We start from the raw sequence: 18,275 nt of genomic DNA, 5'->3' as shown, positions 1-18,275 counted from the left end.
CCGATCAAAATCCCTCCAATCGTGGGCCATCCAGCACAGTAAGCCGCCCAAATCATCTAATGAACAGCCTGCTAATGCGACGCCGGTTTAGTGGGCCGCCGATTCCGGTGCCGGCGGCGATGATCGGAGCGGACCGTCCCGACGGTCGGCCCGACTCCCACGTGGAGACCGGGCCTCGTCACCGTTCAAAAGGAGGCGCACCTCGCTCAGTCAGCGTCAGTGTCGTCCGTCCCGGCGTGACCAGCGCATCTATCTGGTCACCAGCGGCGGCTGAACTGACCTGACCTGACCGGCGCCGTCTCACACCGCTGCACAGGTGAGCAATATCCGACGCTGCTAAATCATACAAGCTCCAGACAAACTTCTGTACCTATCATGACACATCTATGCGATTGCAGTCTTGCAGACTTCATTGCCAATTCAGTGATAACATCTTATAATAAAAAATGCAATTCTGAAATTGAACTAAAGGATACCTAACTAACATACTCATAAGTATACTTTGATATATGCTGATGTGCTAAGCAGCTTGACGTTTTTTACGTAACAGGCAAATAAAGGGTGAAAAGTCACATATCGAACCGTATACGGCTATGGGCAGTTAGTCACACTCGAAAATTGCGTATTTGGAACTTTTCATGATGGCTGCATAGCCGACTTAGTGAGCTAACCAATAGCAAAAGCGTTGTTTAGCCGTACTGACAGGCGACAGCACATAAACACGAAAATTAGCTTAACCCTCACCGGCCGAGGGAGGGGGGAGCGGGCGCCGCCCCCATAGTTTTTTTTTCGCGATATCTCCGGACATGCCGGCGATAGAGAGCTGAACCTGGGCATACTTGACCTTTGATTCAAGCCGGATCTTTTGACACCAGCCGCATTTTAAGGTCAGGTCAGGTCACTGACCTATGACGTCATAAGTGAACCTCTGCACGGTCTTCAGATGTCGCAACTTCGCAACGCCCTCACTGCCAGAGGAGCTTTCACAGGGAAATGAAACTTGCAAGATCTAGTATTCATTAGAAGTCTCACAAGTTGTATATCTCGGATTTTTCCTAAAGTTCATATGAGGTCAGGTCATTTTCGTGACCTCACTATTATAAGTCAATGGGGGAAAAATGAAAACTGCTATTCTGGAGCCGGGAACGATCTCCAACTATCTCAAGCGGGTTCCGGACAAAAAGTCAAATGATAAAAGGTAAAAGGATGATTAGTCAACAGACATTACGTCAAAAGCAAGAAGTCAAAAATCTTAAAAGTCAACAGGTAAAAGGTCAACAAAGAGGAAAGTCAAAAGGCAAAAAGTCAAAAAGGATAAAACGTCAAAAGATAAAAAGTGAAATTGCCAAAAAGTCAATGAACAAAAAGTCAACTAGCATAGAAGTCAAAAGACAAAAAGTCAAATGGACATAAGGTCAAAAGACGAAAAGTAAAAACGGCAAAAAGTAAGCCACCAATGGACTCAGGAAGACCTGCCGAATCGAATGATATGCGACATGATCTCCTTTGACCAATTTCGTGACCGGGGAGAGGGGGGACGCTGACCTGACCGTGACTCGAGGTCAACACCCTAAGTTGACCTCACCCCAAACAAAAAGTATATCATTTGACGCGCCTGAGCAAGGCAAACACGATGCTGCCGACATTGCGGCTCTGCGACAGTTTTTTGCGAAGCTATTTGCCAAAAACAGAACCGTACCTTGGGGCACTTGACCTGACCTCAGAGGTCACTGGTTGTTCTAGGACATTAAAATCGGGTACAAATCTCTGCGTCTCGTAACGGCGCACACGCTCGTTTTTTCCGCGACGCGCTAGCTCCAGCAGGGGCGAAACGGCGAGAGGGGTCGTACCCGCCCCCGCCCCCTCGGCCGGCGCGTATGTAGAAAACCAATAGGTCCGGCGAGGGTTAAGTGTTCCAAGTTGTTCCACTCCACGGCCTTGTTCAACTAGAATTTTGCACATCCGATCATTCACGGTTGTTCGTTTCTGCAATGGCTCAGATACGGATAAGTAAAAAGCCAATCACTACTGTAATTACTAGTTTTTCAACACTAAATTGGCCGGATGAGCAAAGATGTTATATACGTTGTCAAAACTCTTCTGGGTGCTGCTGGCAAATCAGACAAATGAAACAAAATCTGTAAAATCCGGCTAGCACACACCTGTCAAACAGTGTCCGGCATTTCATTCATCGGATGAAGATCCGACAGTCAACACATTGCCTTCCGTCGCGTTGGTCTTTCTAGCGCTTACCACACGGCCTCTAATTTGTAAAGTAATATTGAGAATGTCCATGGCGTGCATAGGGTTTATAGACACCGTGGATGCTGGAGCCTTTTGACTCGCGAGCGTTTTCCTCGACGCAGCTGTTCCGCTGACCGGAACCGTATGGTTTTCCGAGTGTCGTTTTCTCCGGAAACCAAACACCGCAGACCGCCACACGGACGACGGACGATCGGACGCAACGGCCCCATGTCTGCCCGTTTCCGGCCGATAAGCGCGAGTTGTGAGCGGTGGTCACACAATGTTTACAGCTGATCTGGATACCGGCCAGCCGGTTCCTGGAAACCGACTCAGGAGTCGTGGTCTACCTGAAATGGTTACACACCTACCACATGATGTAACAGACATTATCACGTCCCATCCCTATGGCCCAGATCGCAGATAGGCCGAGATCATCGGGCATGGCACGATGAAACGAGAACTAAACACGTCATCTTCCTTCCTGTACGAAACAATGGACGCATGGACATGCATGCCGTGAATGCATCGCTCATAACATTTAGGGTTATCGCTGTATGTCAGTTTCTCTTGAAGGAAGTGTTAAAATAATTGAATGAAAGACCATTATTTATCGCAAGTTTCAGCTAACAGTCGCTGAACTGTGACTGTATTGTTCTTTTTTCTACTGTCTGTACAGATGCCTGGTCTTCCGTCGATTCTCCTGTTCGTCGTAGCGACGGTAGCCAGCGGCGAGAACAGCCTCGTTCGAACAGTGCCACAATCACGCGAATTGCTTCAACTGTCAGCGGATGAGCCGATACCATCTTCACCGCTGACTAGAGTTCTGCACGGCTGCAATTTTCCACAGCCTAGCCACCCCGCAGCCGTGGCTCCACAGCCACAGCCGCCCACAGCCGTGGCAAACTGTGGGCAGCCAGCCGTCAGCCGGCCGTGGATACTTTCAATGAAATGCATCCAAATAGTATATAATAAGTTGTTTTTAGTTGAAACATATAGCCAAAAGCACATTGCAATGGGCTATAGATTCTCAGGCTCATGAAGCATCATAGGTTAAGTGGTTGTGTATATGGCTTTAAGCCGAAGGCCTGAAGCCTGATGCGCATCGCATGCCTTCACAAGCCCTTGCAAGGGGTTAAGAAAGATGGGTAGGTAGGTACCTACATCAACAGAAAACATAAACAACGAACCAGAATAGAAGCACTAGCAGTGTAGACATCTAATGCCAAATCCTGAAGCATGGTTGTGGGACAGAACGACAGACCCTGATACTTTCCATTATCAATGTTAGGTATGGAAAATGAAACTGAAGTTGATGGACTGTCAAACAGTGATTGCCTAGTCAAAACTCTTGCTTCTTTCTTACCTTGCATATTTTCTGGGGTGTGATATGCCAGGCTTGAAGCAGCCTTCTGAGCAAGTCTCTAACTAATTTGATATGCAAGGCATCAAAACACTAGTGAGCATCCAAGAAAGAAAAACATTCATCTATTTTGATTTTTCCAAATAATGATCTTCGCTCAAATCCCCAAGGTCGTGCGAGCCACAATTGCCTCTTTTAATCAAAAATTTCACTTGAGTTTTTAATGACGTCAATAGCAAAGAAGTGGCAATAAATTGTTTTGTGTCACTATAAACAGCCATAAAAATTATAATCAATAAATAATAATGCTAAACAGTAAAACTTGCTCTCAAACAAAGATTAATTATCAAATTTTTACGTTTTCAAAAGAAGACGTCATTTTATTAGTAAAGTCAACAGCTCGCGTAAGAAATATTGTGTTCAGGGTTTTCACCATCATGTGAATTACGTGTTCAGGGTTTTCACCATCATGTGAATTAACCGTAAGTAAGGTTCATGCTCACTTATAATCTAATTCCATTGGCTTCGTTGATCAGCATTTTCTGTTAGCGGTCACTCACACACCAGTTAGAACATAAAGCGCCAGTTTTATATTATGTAATTGGACTTGCCGAAAATCAAGAAATACATCTAAGAGTTATTTTAGATAATATTTTATGAAGCCTTTACCTGCCTTTACCTAGACGTGATTTCTTTTTCTTTTACCTGAAAGAATTATTGAACGCTCGTCTTCAATAGCTGTAAGGTGCTCTCCTAATGACCAGGTGAGATTGATTTGAGAGGGATGTGACAATGCAACATATTGCATTTTCTGAAACTGTCAAGCTCTTAAGATGATGAAGGAACAATCGGTACCTATAATTAGTATTCTGTACCAGAGTGCAAACTCCCCTACAGCAAATGGTAAAACCATTACAGGTTTTTAAAGGCTTCACCACTTTCAATGTTGCTGGGCATCCTTTGCATGATTTTTACAGGCTAGACTGCTTATCAGAATGTAAGATTGAGGATTTAAAATTTTATATTTGAGTACTTAAGATTGAGCTTGAAATCTCACAGCCGTGGCCACAGCCGTAGCCGTGTTCTTGGAGATATTTGCAGCCGCCCCGGCCCACAGCCGTGGGGCTGCAGCCAGCCGCGGCTGCAGCCGGCCGGTGCAGACCTCTACCGCTGACCGACTACCAGCGCCTCTTGCGGCGGCCCGAGGAAGCTAGCCGACCGGCGCACTATGGTTGGAAACGGCCTCACGGATGGCCGTGGGCAATTTCGGAATTTATGTATATTTGGGGTGTCATTCTGTTGGAAATTGATGAAATGTTTTGAATTGGGCAGAAAAAATTATTTAGTTGCGCATTTAGTCTCCATTATTGTACGTGGAATCGGGAGTTTCTGATAGTGGCTTTTTTGGTGCGCCGTCAAAGGTTTAAACAACCGCGCTGGTGATAGCATGTGGAGTACCTCCATGACGTTGTAAAACTGGATTATTATATATCAAAATAATCCTTGTTATGTTGGCTATCGAGTGGAGTGACTCTTTTTCCCATGCGTGTTCAAAATCAGGAACGGCATTGCATTCTGTTTGCAGTGTCACCACAGCAATATTTGCAAAATTACGTTTATGTTTCATTGGACATACAAAAAGTTCTCCATCGACCTCCATTGAGCTTTTTGGCAGAATAAATCTCTGTTCAATTCTGCGTAAGGGGAACGTAAAAGCAGACTGCGCACTTGTGCGCAAAATCGTCCGTGAAGCTTCATCTCCCGAGGCGTACCTACCCGTCGCTTCGTTAGCACCAGGTCGGCTCGTCAGTCTTGCAATCGCTTATCCTTATAAATGATGGTAAGAAGCAGGTTTGCGGAGTCGTGGTGGCGCCAACTCCGACTCCGACTACGACTCCGACTCCTGACTCGTTGCCATGACTCCGGCCGACTCTGTCTCCGACTCCGGACCCCTGCCAGTGTTTCGGAGTCGTGATGGAGCTGTTCCGATTCGGACCGACTCCGACTTCCACTGCGGGCTCCTGACCGACCCCGACTCCGACTCCGACTCCTGGCTCGTTGCCACGACTCTGGGCGACTCTGACTCCGACTCTGACTCCGACTCTGACTTCGACTCCGCACCCCTCGTAAGAAGTAACTGCTCGCCCCTGCACCTGGAGTATGGATATCGTGCAAACGTGTATGGATATCCTGGAGTATGGATATGGATATCCACCGACAGAGCAGACATACAGACATGCTGTAAACGCCATTACACTGCCAATACCATGGCAAATCAAATGGCTATCTATGGTTTTTGATCATCGTTCTACATTTTCCAAAATCTTGAACTGAATGTTGGCAATTTCTCGTGACTACTTCACGACCATGATGCATGCATTTCTAAAATTGATCTTTTTCAACCAGCCACGTACTCGTATGATAAAATGAATGTCACCATCGTGTTCTACGCCCAAAAGTACCCATAAAACATGTGTCATGCATGGGCTGCGAATAGGTACCAGTTTTAATTTTCGGGGTTATGTGCTTACCTGATTGACCTGACTTTGACCCTGGCCAGTGGCCTATGTTTGACTGACCCCTACATTGATCTGACACTCTTTTAGCACTTATATGAAGGGTTGTGACAGTTGTGACAGTTGTGACAGATTGTTTAGGACCAACTGATGACTGAATTTGTTTAGGACCAACTGATGACGATATAATCGAAACGCGAAACGCGAGGCACCGATTGCGAGGTTCTAAAGTCCATGCTACTGAAAGCCCGATTTCAAGTGTTTGACCTGACCTTGACCCGACCTGTGACCTCGAAATTCAACTTTAAAGTATTCATGTGAATCGTCTCGTCGCGTTCTTCTTTCGTTTGCCGCGCCTCGTGCGTTTCGCTGCGCCTATTTGTTCGCGAGTTATCGACTGGGGGCGTTGAACGCCCCCCCCCCCCTCCGGCAAACGGCGGATGGGGAAATACCCCAGCAACTGCCGGGTTAATCTGACGCATGTTTTGTCATTTGATCGTCATTTCAAAAAAAAAATCATAAATACTCTTTCTCCAAATTTTTGACCCTTTATGACCAATAGTAAGACACTGTGCGTCACTACGTTGATATTTCTCGCCCTAAAGCATAACAACAATATCCATTCAGTAATAGCAGTATTCAAAACATGTTCAAAATGCCTAGCGATATCGATAACATAACGAAAGACATAGGCGACTTATAGCATACTTGCAATGATGGCGTCACACACGCGTGACGTGACGTGACCTCGTCATTTCTGAGTTACTGTATGATGCACGAAAGACACTGGTATATCTATGCAAAGTTTCATCGCAGTCGGTCTACGCATTAACAAGTTATGGGCAAAACATTTTTTCGCGTTGACCCCCGGCCATCCGTGAGGCCGTTTCCAACCATAGTGCGGCGGCGGCGCCTCAGGGCCTATTCAGCCCCTGGTGGGTAGGCCGGCCCGCTACACTCAGCAGCGAGAAACAAGCTCGGAGGTCGGGCGGCGGCGCCAGAGAAGCCAATTATCTCGCCACGCGTCCCAGGCGAACGGAACATCAGGGCGAAATCGACTCGGAACACCAGGGTGCAACCGACTTCTTCGTGTTCGTCTGTGGATCAGAGCTGACTGACCTAATTGAAAACGCATGCCACTTCCGTAGACGTCGAGACGGGCGCGCCGTCGCTAGCACCATACTCACGCGTTTGCGTCACGCTGGTATGTCTTCTATGTCACAGCATGTAGTGTCTTTCTTTTTTTATTACATTATACTTTTACGTCATCATACGGCCCATTCGAATATCGCATTCGCTTCTGATCTAATAAGCTTTCGCAGTCTCATTGCCTTTTAAAGGGACCCTCCCACCTTCAAAAAAGTTAATGAATTGGCATGAAAGTGATGTCCTTTGGTTCAGAAAGAGCGAAAACGAATATCTACCAAATTTCACCGAAAAATATTCACTGGTTTTCAAGATATTAGGCTTTTACTTTTGTTTACTTTTTGGGATCTCCCCTGTTACTAGCGACTTTATTTGGAAGCAATAATTTGGCAGCCTTAAAGTGCGGCAGACGTTGCGCGCAAAGCAGCGTATACCACCACGTGTTAACGATGGTTTTAGTCTAAGATTTAAAAATCGGTAGATCTCCGCTGACGTCACAAATTCTAAGGGGGTATTCCAATGCATTAGCCCCTTAGAATCCGAAAACTGCAAGTTTGAAATTCCATATTTTCGAATTAAAGCATTTTTCGATGTTGTGAGTGCCCAAACCGGTATTTGCAGGCCATGGCCACCAATTTGGCTATCTCAACTCAAAACTAATGTTAAGGTGGGAGTGTCCCTTTAACTTTTATACGATGGAGCAAATGTTGCAGCGATTGATACGCATTTCATTGACTGGTGTCGATGATTTGCAGGCGAGAGGATAGTCGACGCCTGCTGCCGCAGAAGCTGCCGGCTTTCCGAGCTGCGGGCCTTCATCACATCGACCTGTGAAGTATCTCTGGATGACCTCCACCGACACGCAGCAAGGTTCAGGTAGGCGTGCGCCGTATGCTGGGTGGGTATGACCACGGATAAAACGGACAATGCCGGTGGATAGAATATACAAAGGTGGATGGTAATCTGCATGCAGGAATAAGAACTATAAAATAGTGACACTTCAACAGACTGCCGATTAATGCTTTTCTGGAGAATTGATAAGAAGCGAGGCGTTCAAATTTTATTTTTGATATTGTTCATTCGCTTCTTCCAAAGATTTAGCCGTAGCTCCGTATTATTTTTTGAAGATGGGGGAAGTATGTAAGTATCACAACGTCTCAATTTCATTCAAATATTATTTTTCTATGCATATAAAAGTTCCTATATAAGCTTAGAAAAAAGTACAAACTTCAACGGGGTTGATCCCCTGTAGTGTAGGTACAATATTTTATTTATGTCGGCCATTGGCCTCGCTTCATATGTCCACACCAAGCGGTATGTTTCGCAGGATTTCGACTTCTAACCCTGAACAGCCAGAGGCGCCGGTCACAGAAAGGACGGTCGTAGTCACGGTGAGTAAAATAGTGGTTTGGTTTCTGTGGACTATGGCGTGCTGCCTGCGCACAGAAACGTAAAAATCATTATGTTGATAATTTAATTACAAGGACAGCGTTAACTGTAAAATGGTCATTTTGCCTACACACTTCCCTTTGTTTCCATGACGTCTTTGCAATCAACATTAACAAGCTATACCTAACATGTAAGTGCGTATAACTTTTGTGTGTTTTGCGACTCAGTCAACCTGCGACCATCTGATGCAAAGAAGAGAAAACATGCCATGAGTCTCCGTCTAATCAACTCTTTCTTTCTGCTGCAGGCTGGCACGCCCCCTGTACACCTGCCGGTATTTGAGGACCCCGGTCCTCTCATTGATGGATTCCAGAAGCGCGCCAGTTATCCCGACGCCCTGGCCTGGGAAAAGGACCGTGATATGACCAGCTTCTTGGTGGGCTGACTGACACTACGGTGCCCATAAGCCGTCGAACCTCAAGAAGGCCCTTCCTTTTGTGTTATTATGTCTTTCATCGTGCATTCCTTAGGCGCATTAGTACGCTGAGCTGTGATTGCGTATTTCATACATACGCTGGTCTGTGATTATGCACGATGGGGGCGTAGATATTTTTGCAGTACAGTAAAAACGAATTCCGCCTTTTCCTGTTTGAAGATGACAGCACTCAGAAGACGTGACGACATGGGCAGACACGGAGCGTGCCATTTCTGGAAACCGAATAATGCCATGATGCTGTTAACACCGCTAAAAGTGACCCAATATTCCCTAGCAGACTAAAAGATATACGAAGACGAAGTAAACGAAAGGACAAGAGGGTGACTGAACTCTGAAAAGATAAAAAAGTTAGCCGATGTTGAAGCCAGCAGATGATGACAGCTTAGACCGGCCCGTGTAGGCCTACAAATGGGTATATTCATACAGCGAAGCAAACTAGTAATTTGCCTGGCTTATAGCCGCTAAATTCGTGTTTCTTTTTTGTTTTATTTTTTTTGGCAGCGTAGTTAACCACATTCTCCAATGTGCCTTTTATTGTCGACCTATAAAATGCTGTTGGCACTTGACTGAATTGACAACCGTTCATTGAATGTGTTTTGTCCGTATATAATCGGTACGTCTCTGAAGGGAATATTTTATTAAACGTTTGGTTTCATAGTTTATTTTGACGGTAGGATGTATTGTATGCAAATGCATTTAACTTTAAGGGAATCAGTAGGAACACAATTCCAAAAGGCAACACAAGAAACCCCATACACCAAATGAATTACAACCTATAGCAATACCCTACACATTAATTACATGCAAATTACGACTTGCGACATCCATCAACAAAGCAGCGCTCGTCCGAAGTTAACCAGCTCCTCCTTCATCCTGTTCTCGTCCACTTGGTCCGGCTGTGCGCTGTAGAGCTGCAGCATCAGCTGCAGCATGCTCATGATGAACTCGTCACCATTATCAGTTGGCTGAGAGATCAGCGGTGACGAGGTGCGGAGTGGGGAGCTGTGTCGCAGGAGGTACTGGTTGGCGAACGAGTACGGCATGCTCACCGACGACGGAGCCACGAACGGGAAGTGGAGCGGCTGTGACGCGCGGCGCGTGTTCATCATCGGGATGAGCACCTGCAGCCAGCCACTGGGACTGCCGGCTGTCGCCGTGTGTCGCAGCGGGGCGGACGGCGCCGGCGGTGGCGGCGGCGGCGGCGGCGTGGGGTACAGGTCGGGGAACAGGCGCATCAGCAGGATGTTGATGTCGCGCTGAGCGCTGCTCGGCTCGCCGATCCCGGTCATCAGCGAGAGGAACGTGCTCAGACTGAACGGGTCCGGCTGAGTGCCGGAGTCGATGGGGACGTTACACCGCTCTCGCAGACGCTGTCGCTCCACCTCGAGCTCAGACTTCTTACCGATCAGATTGATGATGAGCGTGTCGTATCGATTGATCCTGCTTTCCAACTGATGCCGGAGATTGTTCAGCTCGTCGGTGTTGTCTGGGAAGCGCATTCTAGCAGTAATAACCTTTTTAGAAGCATGGCACTCCTCGAGTTTACCACGCATAACAATGTTCTCCTGAAATAGTGACGACAGAATAAAGAGAAGAATTTGTTGTGCTTCACGAGTCTGCTCCAGTAGGCCGTTCAGGTCGTTCTCAAACTTGTGGTACGTTCTCTGTACCTTGCTGAGGTCCCGCTGCGCGGCGTTCATCGCCTCCTTGAGCGGCTGCAGATCCTGAATGATCACCCGCAGAGCCTCGCTGTACTTCTCGAACCCGATGCGGCGTATGATTTTACTCAACACCTGGGACATCTGGTGGCGAGTCTCCCTCTGACCGCCGTGAGACACGGAGCGTCGCCGGCGCCGCTTGTCGATCCTGTTAGCCCAGTCGCCGCCGTTGGCCGACAGCAGCATGCTGATCCGCTGTGAGTCATCGGCCTCAGACGGCTCGGGGGAGGACTGAACGCTGCGAGGGAACATCTCCGAGTCGGGGTTCCCTCCTCTCAGTGTCGGCCGTCCCCCGGCATTTCTTTCTGCGGCGGCCACCGCCCTCAGGTCCGCCTCCGACATACTCGGCCTGGGAAAGTCCTCAGCACCCGACCGGAACAGGTCCGGGTTCAGCAGCCCCAGACCGAGCCCGCTGAGGAACGACAGGTCGGGCAGGTCGCCAGGCCGCCGGGTGCCGCTGCTGGCTGGCGTGCGGGACGCCAGGACGCTGCCGCCCGGCATCAGCCTGTCCAGCAGCATCTGCAGCGTCTGGGCCTGGCTGTCCCTGCCGGGAGTCAACAGGTCGCCGAGGGACAGCTCGCTGGCGGGAGCAGCCACCCCCGGGTGGGTGTGGACGCACACAGTCGGCGCCGCGCTGACGCCGACAGAGGCCGGCGTCATCGCGCGCAGCGCCGCCAGCAGCGCCGGCAGCGGTAGGTACGACACCGGACTGGGCTCCAGACCGGGCACCTGTGCCGGGCTGGGTGCCGGAGCGTCTGGGGGCCCCTTCATCTGCGACAGCAGGGACGGCCAGCTGCGAGCCCTCAGCCGGCCGGTATCCATCATGTACTGGGGGCCCGGCGAGGTGCTGGGCCAGTACGGGGACGACCAGGTGCTGGCGCCGTGCGGAGAGGACCAGCTGCTGGCGCTGTACGTATCTGTGAAACGATTTTCGAACTATTCATCCAAATATCAAAAGGCAGGAAAATTAGCTGAAATTGATTAAAGTGCGACAAAAAATGCATTGAAATCATTCACGAAGGAAACCCAGTACCTATCCACTGCGAAGTACACCTACACGATATAAACGTTACCAGATTGTATAATGACTAACAAACATAAAATCAAAACATTTTATTTTAATCAAGCCTTATATTAAACGGACCCTCCCACTTTCAAAAAAGTTAATGAGTTGGCTTAAAAGTGATGTGTCGTGGTTCAGAAAGATAAAAATGAATATCTACCAAACTTCACCGAAAAATATTCACTGGTTTTTAAGATAATATACTTTTACTTTTGTTTACTTTTTGGGACCTTCGCTGTTCCTACGACGTCATTTGGAAGAAATAATTTGGCATCCTAAAAGTGCGGCAGAAGTTGCGCGCAAAGCAGCATATACCAACACGTTTTACCGACGGTGTTAGTAACTTTTAAAAATAGTTAGATCTGCGCTGACGTCACAAATTCTAGGGGGGCATTCAAATGCATTAGCCCCTTAGAAGCTGAAAACACAGGCTTGAAATTAAATATCTCCGAATTAAAGCAATTCTCGATGTTGTCAGTGTCCAAATCGGTAAGTGCAAGCCAGGGACCCCTATTTGGCTATCACAACTCCAAACTAAGTTAAGGTGGGATGGTCACTTTAAACGTTACTATGTGGACGACGAAGTTATGCAATATGCAGCCTTTTTCTTCAGGTACTTTGTCGTGTAGGTAAGTGTTGCTATTAACATCAAAAGAAACTGAATCGTTTATATTCAGCCTCTTAAGAAAAACACGTCATAGGTAAGCGATACGTATTCATGATTTTTTAAAAACATATTACTGTCGTTTAATCATAACCATCCCAAGAAATACCTTTGGACTAAAGACCCATAGAAAATGTATTGGAGAACTAAGAGAAGGGGCAACTTACATGGAATCGAGCGTTTTCGCGGTATCCTTGTGGCTCTCACTGGTCTAAACTCCATCAAACACAGGAGCAGAAAACATACCAAATAAAGAAACCGTTTTGGCTCCATGACACGGACGGCGTACCAATCTCTTCACAAGTGGTGACCTGATTGGTGTGGAGCGCCTTTTGAACCCCTCGGCGGCTGTTTGTAAATCGGCTGGGCCGCTGTTGGAGCCGGTCATGCTGCCGGAGGACCCGGGGGCACGTGCGCCCGGTCAGCAGTCCACAGGCCGTGACCGGGTACCGCCGTGAAACAATCGGCACAAACTGGAATACGGACCGGCGCCAATCAGCCACGTGCCGCCTACTCAGCGGTTTGGAGGCTGTCAATCCTTTCCGCATGGCCTCTTAAAGGTAGTGTGCCACCTTTGAAAGATTTCCCATTTTATTTTTCCTAGGATAAGAAGCTTCTGTTTTTACCTAATATCGCAAAGAAAATCAAAAATGGGCCTGGAATAGTGCCTTTTTCGCCTAAAAGTTTATCGGTTTTTCGATATGTATAACAACTGTAGTGGGCTGAGCTGCAAACAGGCGTCGGCAACAATCGCGAATGCGGCGCACATGTGACAATAAGCAAAGGTCATTATAGAGTTACGGCGTACGGGAATGAGTTATCAGCTGTCTAATCGTAGACAACACAATGTCGAGCCCTAAACTGTAAGCCTGTACTGGTAGGGGAAGGTGGGGTAAGACGGACCAGCTAAGGTTTGAGGCCGCGTATCTTTCTACACTGCTCTCGTAACTCATATGGTTTATAGTCTTCTGAATGCTCAATCCTTCCTCTTTTGATATGTGCAAAGACTGAATTTCAAAATAAAGACATCTAGGTGGTGGATGCTCTTAAAGGGGGACATGTCGAAAACTCAGACAAGAAAAAACGCGGGGTAAGACGGACCACCCAGCAGTGCCTGCTATCCATTCATGCTTGGTACAGTTCTAATCTGTACTCGAGTAAGTAGAGTGGTAAAATAACAAAATGAACCTTATTCTATACTCATATGTTATGGAAGTGCAACTAAAAGCTGGGAACATGTGTGTTGATTGTCGTTTGGCATGAATGCATGCTAGCTGAGCATTTGCAATGGTCCATGTGCAACAAAGATTCCTTCCTGAAGAATTGGCTTACTTAAACTTGTGTCAATGCTTTAGAAAAGAATTTTCCATGTGATGGGTACAATGGACCACCGCAGGGTAAGATGAGCCACAGTGGTCCGTCTTGCCCCAAATCTAAATTCTGTCATTATCATGACGTGTATGTCAAATAGCCCAACATTGCGAAACCTTGCCTGTTCTAAAGTGTGACTATAACCAAGTTTATAACTTTGTTCTTCACCGTAAAGTGCAAAATAGAAACTAATCATGCAATAAAGGCGCCGAAATTGAATTACCCGTAGACCTCTTATATTAGATCGGTTTGACGAAAAACAACACTTTTCTCAATAACTCGAATGCTATGCATCCTAGCCTCATGAGCTCAAGGTGGCCATTGTTACGAAGGGAAACAAAGGTAGTGACTAGTGAGTGCATAAAGCAGTAGATAACAGCAGCGGTTCAGCCGGGAGGGCTGGTGGTCCGTCTTGCCCCGCTGGGCCGTCTTACCCCACCTTCCCCTAAGTGGTATTGTTTCTTTTATTTGGCTGTCGAACATTATTCATGGTTTGAAATATGATTTTATGTAAAATAATTGATATGAAAAAGCCGTCTCTTAAGTTATGACCCCATTTCACCACACGCAAGTGGCAGAAATGACAATGATCAGCTGACGCATTTTTCTTGGCCGAAGTCAGAGCGCGCGGCCCGACGCACCACCACCGCACCACAAAGTATGAGCAGAAGCCGCGCCCAAAGCCAGGGCCCCGGTAACGTGAGGTAGCCGAGTCGGGGCAGCGTGCGCTGACCCAAGCCGGGGCCGCAGCTTTGGGCGCGGTCTACCGCATCCCCGCGGGCAGCCCCGGGCTATCACATGACACCGGGAGGACGCGCGGCCCCGGCTTGGGTCAGCGCACGCTGCCGCGACTCGGCTACCTCACGTTACCGGGGCCCTGGCTTTGGGCGCGGTCTGCCGCACCACCTAACAGGCGTGTTCGAAACCGCAGGAGATGATGATGAACGGGTTTATCGAAACTTGATTGGATGAGTATATCGGTAATAGCGATTTCAGTGTGTGCATTTATTGTTCATAGTGTTGTGAAATGTGGTTGGGGTACGACCGACAACCCGTCGGGGCGAATTTCGCACTGGGGTACTCAAAATTTGAAGAATTTAAGACGTTTCCATGCGTTTTGAAGGTATGGATAAGTTCTAAAAATCCGGTTCTCCTTATCTGGGCCATTAACTCCATACGGTCCAGGAAAGCTGGCACACTACCTTTAAGAAACGAATAACCTAGAACGGTGTTTTGGTAAATAGTTTTTTTTTTCGTCACTCAGCTGTTTTGAAGCAAAGGCGTAAATCCTAGGACAGTGGTTCCCGAACGCTTGTTTCTGTTACTGTTAGGATCTGGCCTGTGAAACTGAAATGCCCAGTCAAAGTGCATTGACTCATAGTGACGTGTTTTCATAACAAAATGGTTACATTTAGGTAGACACTAGGGAAAAGTGCCTAATTAGCGACCCCTTCAATTTGAACTGTCACTGCTCACGCTGCATGGGTGCCACTGTATTACTGGATTGATTTTCTGTGAGATCATTTTCTATCAGAATGTATTCATTTTCTGCCCTAATATCTACAAATTTATTTGTAGTGACTTGTGAGCATTTTCGCAAACCATTGCAAAAAAAAAACGCTAATGGGGAACTCGTCCCGATTAGCGACCGGGGAGGGTCGTTGATAGGGTATCCCCATAATAAGCATGGCGAAAAATGTTACGCTCGAAAACATATAATAAGATACTTTAAATATAACAAATACGCAAAGCACTTAATCACTGGAACATGAGCATAATTTATCCAGCACGTTTATGAGTGTGGATTCGTGGAAACTGATCACGTAATGCACCAAAGGCGAAAAAAAGGCGAAACCCATTTTTTAGGGGGATGTCCCGCATTGTATTCGAGACCCGCGCTGGATTCAGCGCCCCTGCAGTCTGCTATGAGTTTGGAATCACTCACCACACATCGCAAGCTTCAGCAATTCCTCATTTTCCGTTCTCTTTTTTCCCATTCATTTCCCTTCTTGAGCTATTTGCGACCATGTCGGGCGCAAAAGGAAAATGGGTTGCTACACATTTTTGACCACCATGCAGTGCAAAGGTTAACGATTCACTGGCCTGGCCTTGACCCTAGGCCAGGCCAGTGCACACAAGAATCGTGATTTAACCCTTAACCCTAGCCGGCGCCCGGCACAGACCATTTTGCGTCCTTCGACAGCACAAGGGGTGGTGGTACGACCCCTCGTGTTTGGCCCCTGATTGAAATTGAGCTAGAGCTTCGCGGAAAAAACGAGCGTGTTTCCTGTGACGAGAGGAAGACGATGATACTCAATTTTAAGGTCCTAGCCCGCGCCCCGTAGGGCTACCGGCGGACCCTACCACCCGTAGGGGGGGGGGGGCGTTTCGGCCCCCCTAAGATCTCGGAAAGTTACCGGCCGATTTTCAAAATTCAAACGGCGTTCGATAGCCCCACCCGGGAACTACCTTGTGACCAAATTTCATTGACCTAGGTCAAACCGATAACGTCACAGGTCAAGTCAAAGGTCAGATTTTCACCGTTCACAGGCATTTCAAGAGATGTGTTGTGAAATCGAGTAAATTGGTAAGTTATTGAAAACCATCGATGGTACATTGTTCGTCAAACACATACTTTGCTATCTGAGGTCACTGATACCAGGTCAGGTCACAGCGAGGTCAGGTCACCGGGGGTCACATTATGAAAGTGTCGTGTGATACATGTTTTATGGTCCATTTTACATGACAAATGCGATTATGTGGGTTAGGCAGCCTTTGGGTCCAGCCTAGGTCACGTTTTGGTGAAGGTCAGGTCAAGGTCAGGTCAAATTAGGTCAAATTTCAAAGTTGATATTTTTGCATAAAATGGGTATTGATTCGATGCAGCTCGTCACGGGCAGTCCAATGGTGGTCTTTGTTTTGCTCTACGAGGTCTAGAATTGCCAAAAATTGAGTTTGAAAATTTGACGTCATCATTTTTGAACAGTTTTTTCGCTATAACTTGGCCAAAAAACGAGGTACCTATCGATCTGAAATTTGGTATGTAGATAGAAGACGGTAGGTACTATCACATATATTCCGGTTATTTCGAAACTCAAAAAACTTTTTGGATTTTTTGGCTGGAAGGTCAACCAATGACCGAGCCCGCGGCGCCCCGTAGGGGGGGGGGGCGAAACGGCCCCCCCACAGATATCCAAAAAAATGCTTTTTTGATTTTTGGGGGTCAAAACTAAAAAATTTCAAAAATCCGAGATAGCAGTTTTGTAGCCCTGTCAATTCTACACCTTTTATGTCTTGATCATTTTTTCTATATCCTCAAAGCTGTAGGCCTGACAGGTCTTCTCGCGAAGGCCTTTTTCGGTCGAAAATGACAGAACATGATTGTGGCCAACCTATCATAGCCTCTGGAATAATTTTTGGTCACAATGTGTAAAATTGATGCCCGGAGGGGTCCTGAAAGTTTGGTGGCGATATCTCCAGCCGTTTAGGAGATATCGACCGAAAAGGACAGGGGGGGCCGTTTCGGCCCCCCCTACGGGGCGCGGGATAGGTCATTGGTTGACCTTCCAGGTCAGATCAATGACCCAAAAGTCGGGAAAATCGAGACCTGTTAGAACGTCGTAAAGTGGGGCTGCTATGGGTGTTTTCGGGGTGCTGATCACGAATATCATGCTAGTTTTGATCACAGATGATGTCTTGATGTATTTAGGCCACGTCGTGTCAGGCCAGGTCAGGTCAACCAGTAGGGGTCCTGCCGGGTATTCGTAGTATAACGTGTCAACCACCTCTGACAGCTTTGTAACATGTTACGAAGGCACCAAAACTACTTCGTAAATGTTCAAATGGTTGCTAAATTCGAATTCAGCTCCAAAAACTAGCCTATAACATGTAAAACTCGTAAAAGTGGACTGAGGTCATCAAAGGTCAATAACCTGACCTAACCTTCAGGTGACCTTGAAATCCACCCTAATGCATGGGAGCAGCATCAAATCACATATTTAAAGGGACCCTCCCACCTTCAAAAAAGTTAATGAATTGGCACGAAAGTGATGTCGCTCGGTTCAGAAAGAGCGAAAACGAATATCTACCAAATTTCATCGAAAAATATTCGCCGGTTTTCAAGATATTAGACTTTTACTTTTGTTTACTTTTTGGGATCTCCGCTGTTCCTAGCGACTTTATTTGAAAGTGCGGCATTTGTTGCGCGCAAAGCAGCATATACCACCGCGTGCTACCAAACGTTTTAGTAAAAGATTTAAAAATCGTTAGATCTCCGCTGACGTCACAAATTCTAAGGGGGCATGCCAA

The 18,275-nt window shown here is 47.1% G+C and overlaps 2 protein-coding genes across 2 annotated transcripts; one reads left to right on the top strand and one right to left on the bottom strand.

Moving 5' to 3' along the window:
• The first annotated feature begins 3,480 nt into the window (after positions 1–3,480).
• On the top strand, positions 3,481–9,774 carry LOC122384019. Its single transcript, XM_043370979.1, has 5 exons — positions 3,481–3,486; positions 7,039–7,324; positions 8,022–8,142; positions 8,594–8,657; positions 8,963–9,774. The coding sequence occupies exons 1-5, from the start codon at positions 3,481–3,483 to the stop codon at positions 9,098–9,100; spliced, it is 615 nt and encodes a 204-aa protein (XP_043226914.1). The 3' UTR covers positions 9,101–9,774.
• LOC122384023 lies at positions 9,774–13,320 on the bottom strand. Its single transcript, XM_043370982.1, has 2 exons — positions 12,764–13,320; positions 9,774–11,786 (listed from the first exon to the last, which is right to left on the bottom strand). Exons 1-2 carry the CDS (start codon positions 12,867–12,869, stop codon positions 9,979–9,981), a joined length of 1,914 nt encoding a protein of 637 aa, XP_043226917.1. The 5' UTR covers positions 12,870–13,320; the 3' UTR covers positions 9,774–9,978.
• Between the last annotated feature and the right edge of the window lie 4,955 nt (positions 13,321–18,275).

Source organism: Amphibalanus amphitrite, unplaced genomic scaffold, assembly GCF_019059575.1.
Source record: "Amphibalanus amphitrite isolate SeventyFive unplaced genomic scaffold, NRLGWU_Aamphi_draft 000179F_arrow, whole genome shotgun sequence".
In the NCBI taxonomy this organism is placed as follows: domain Eukaryota; kingdom Metazoa; phylum Arthropoda; class Thecostraca; order Balanomorpha; family Balanidae; genus Amphibalanus; species Amphibalanus amphitrite.
This window is presented reverse-complemented; position numbering and strand designations above follow the sequence as displayed.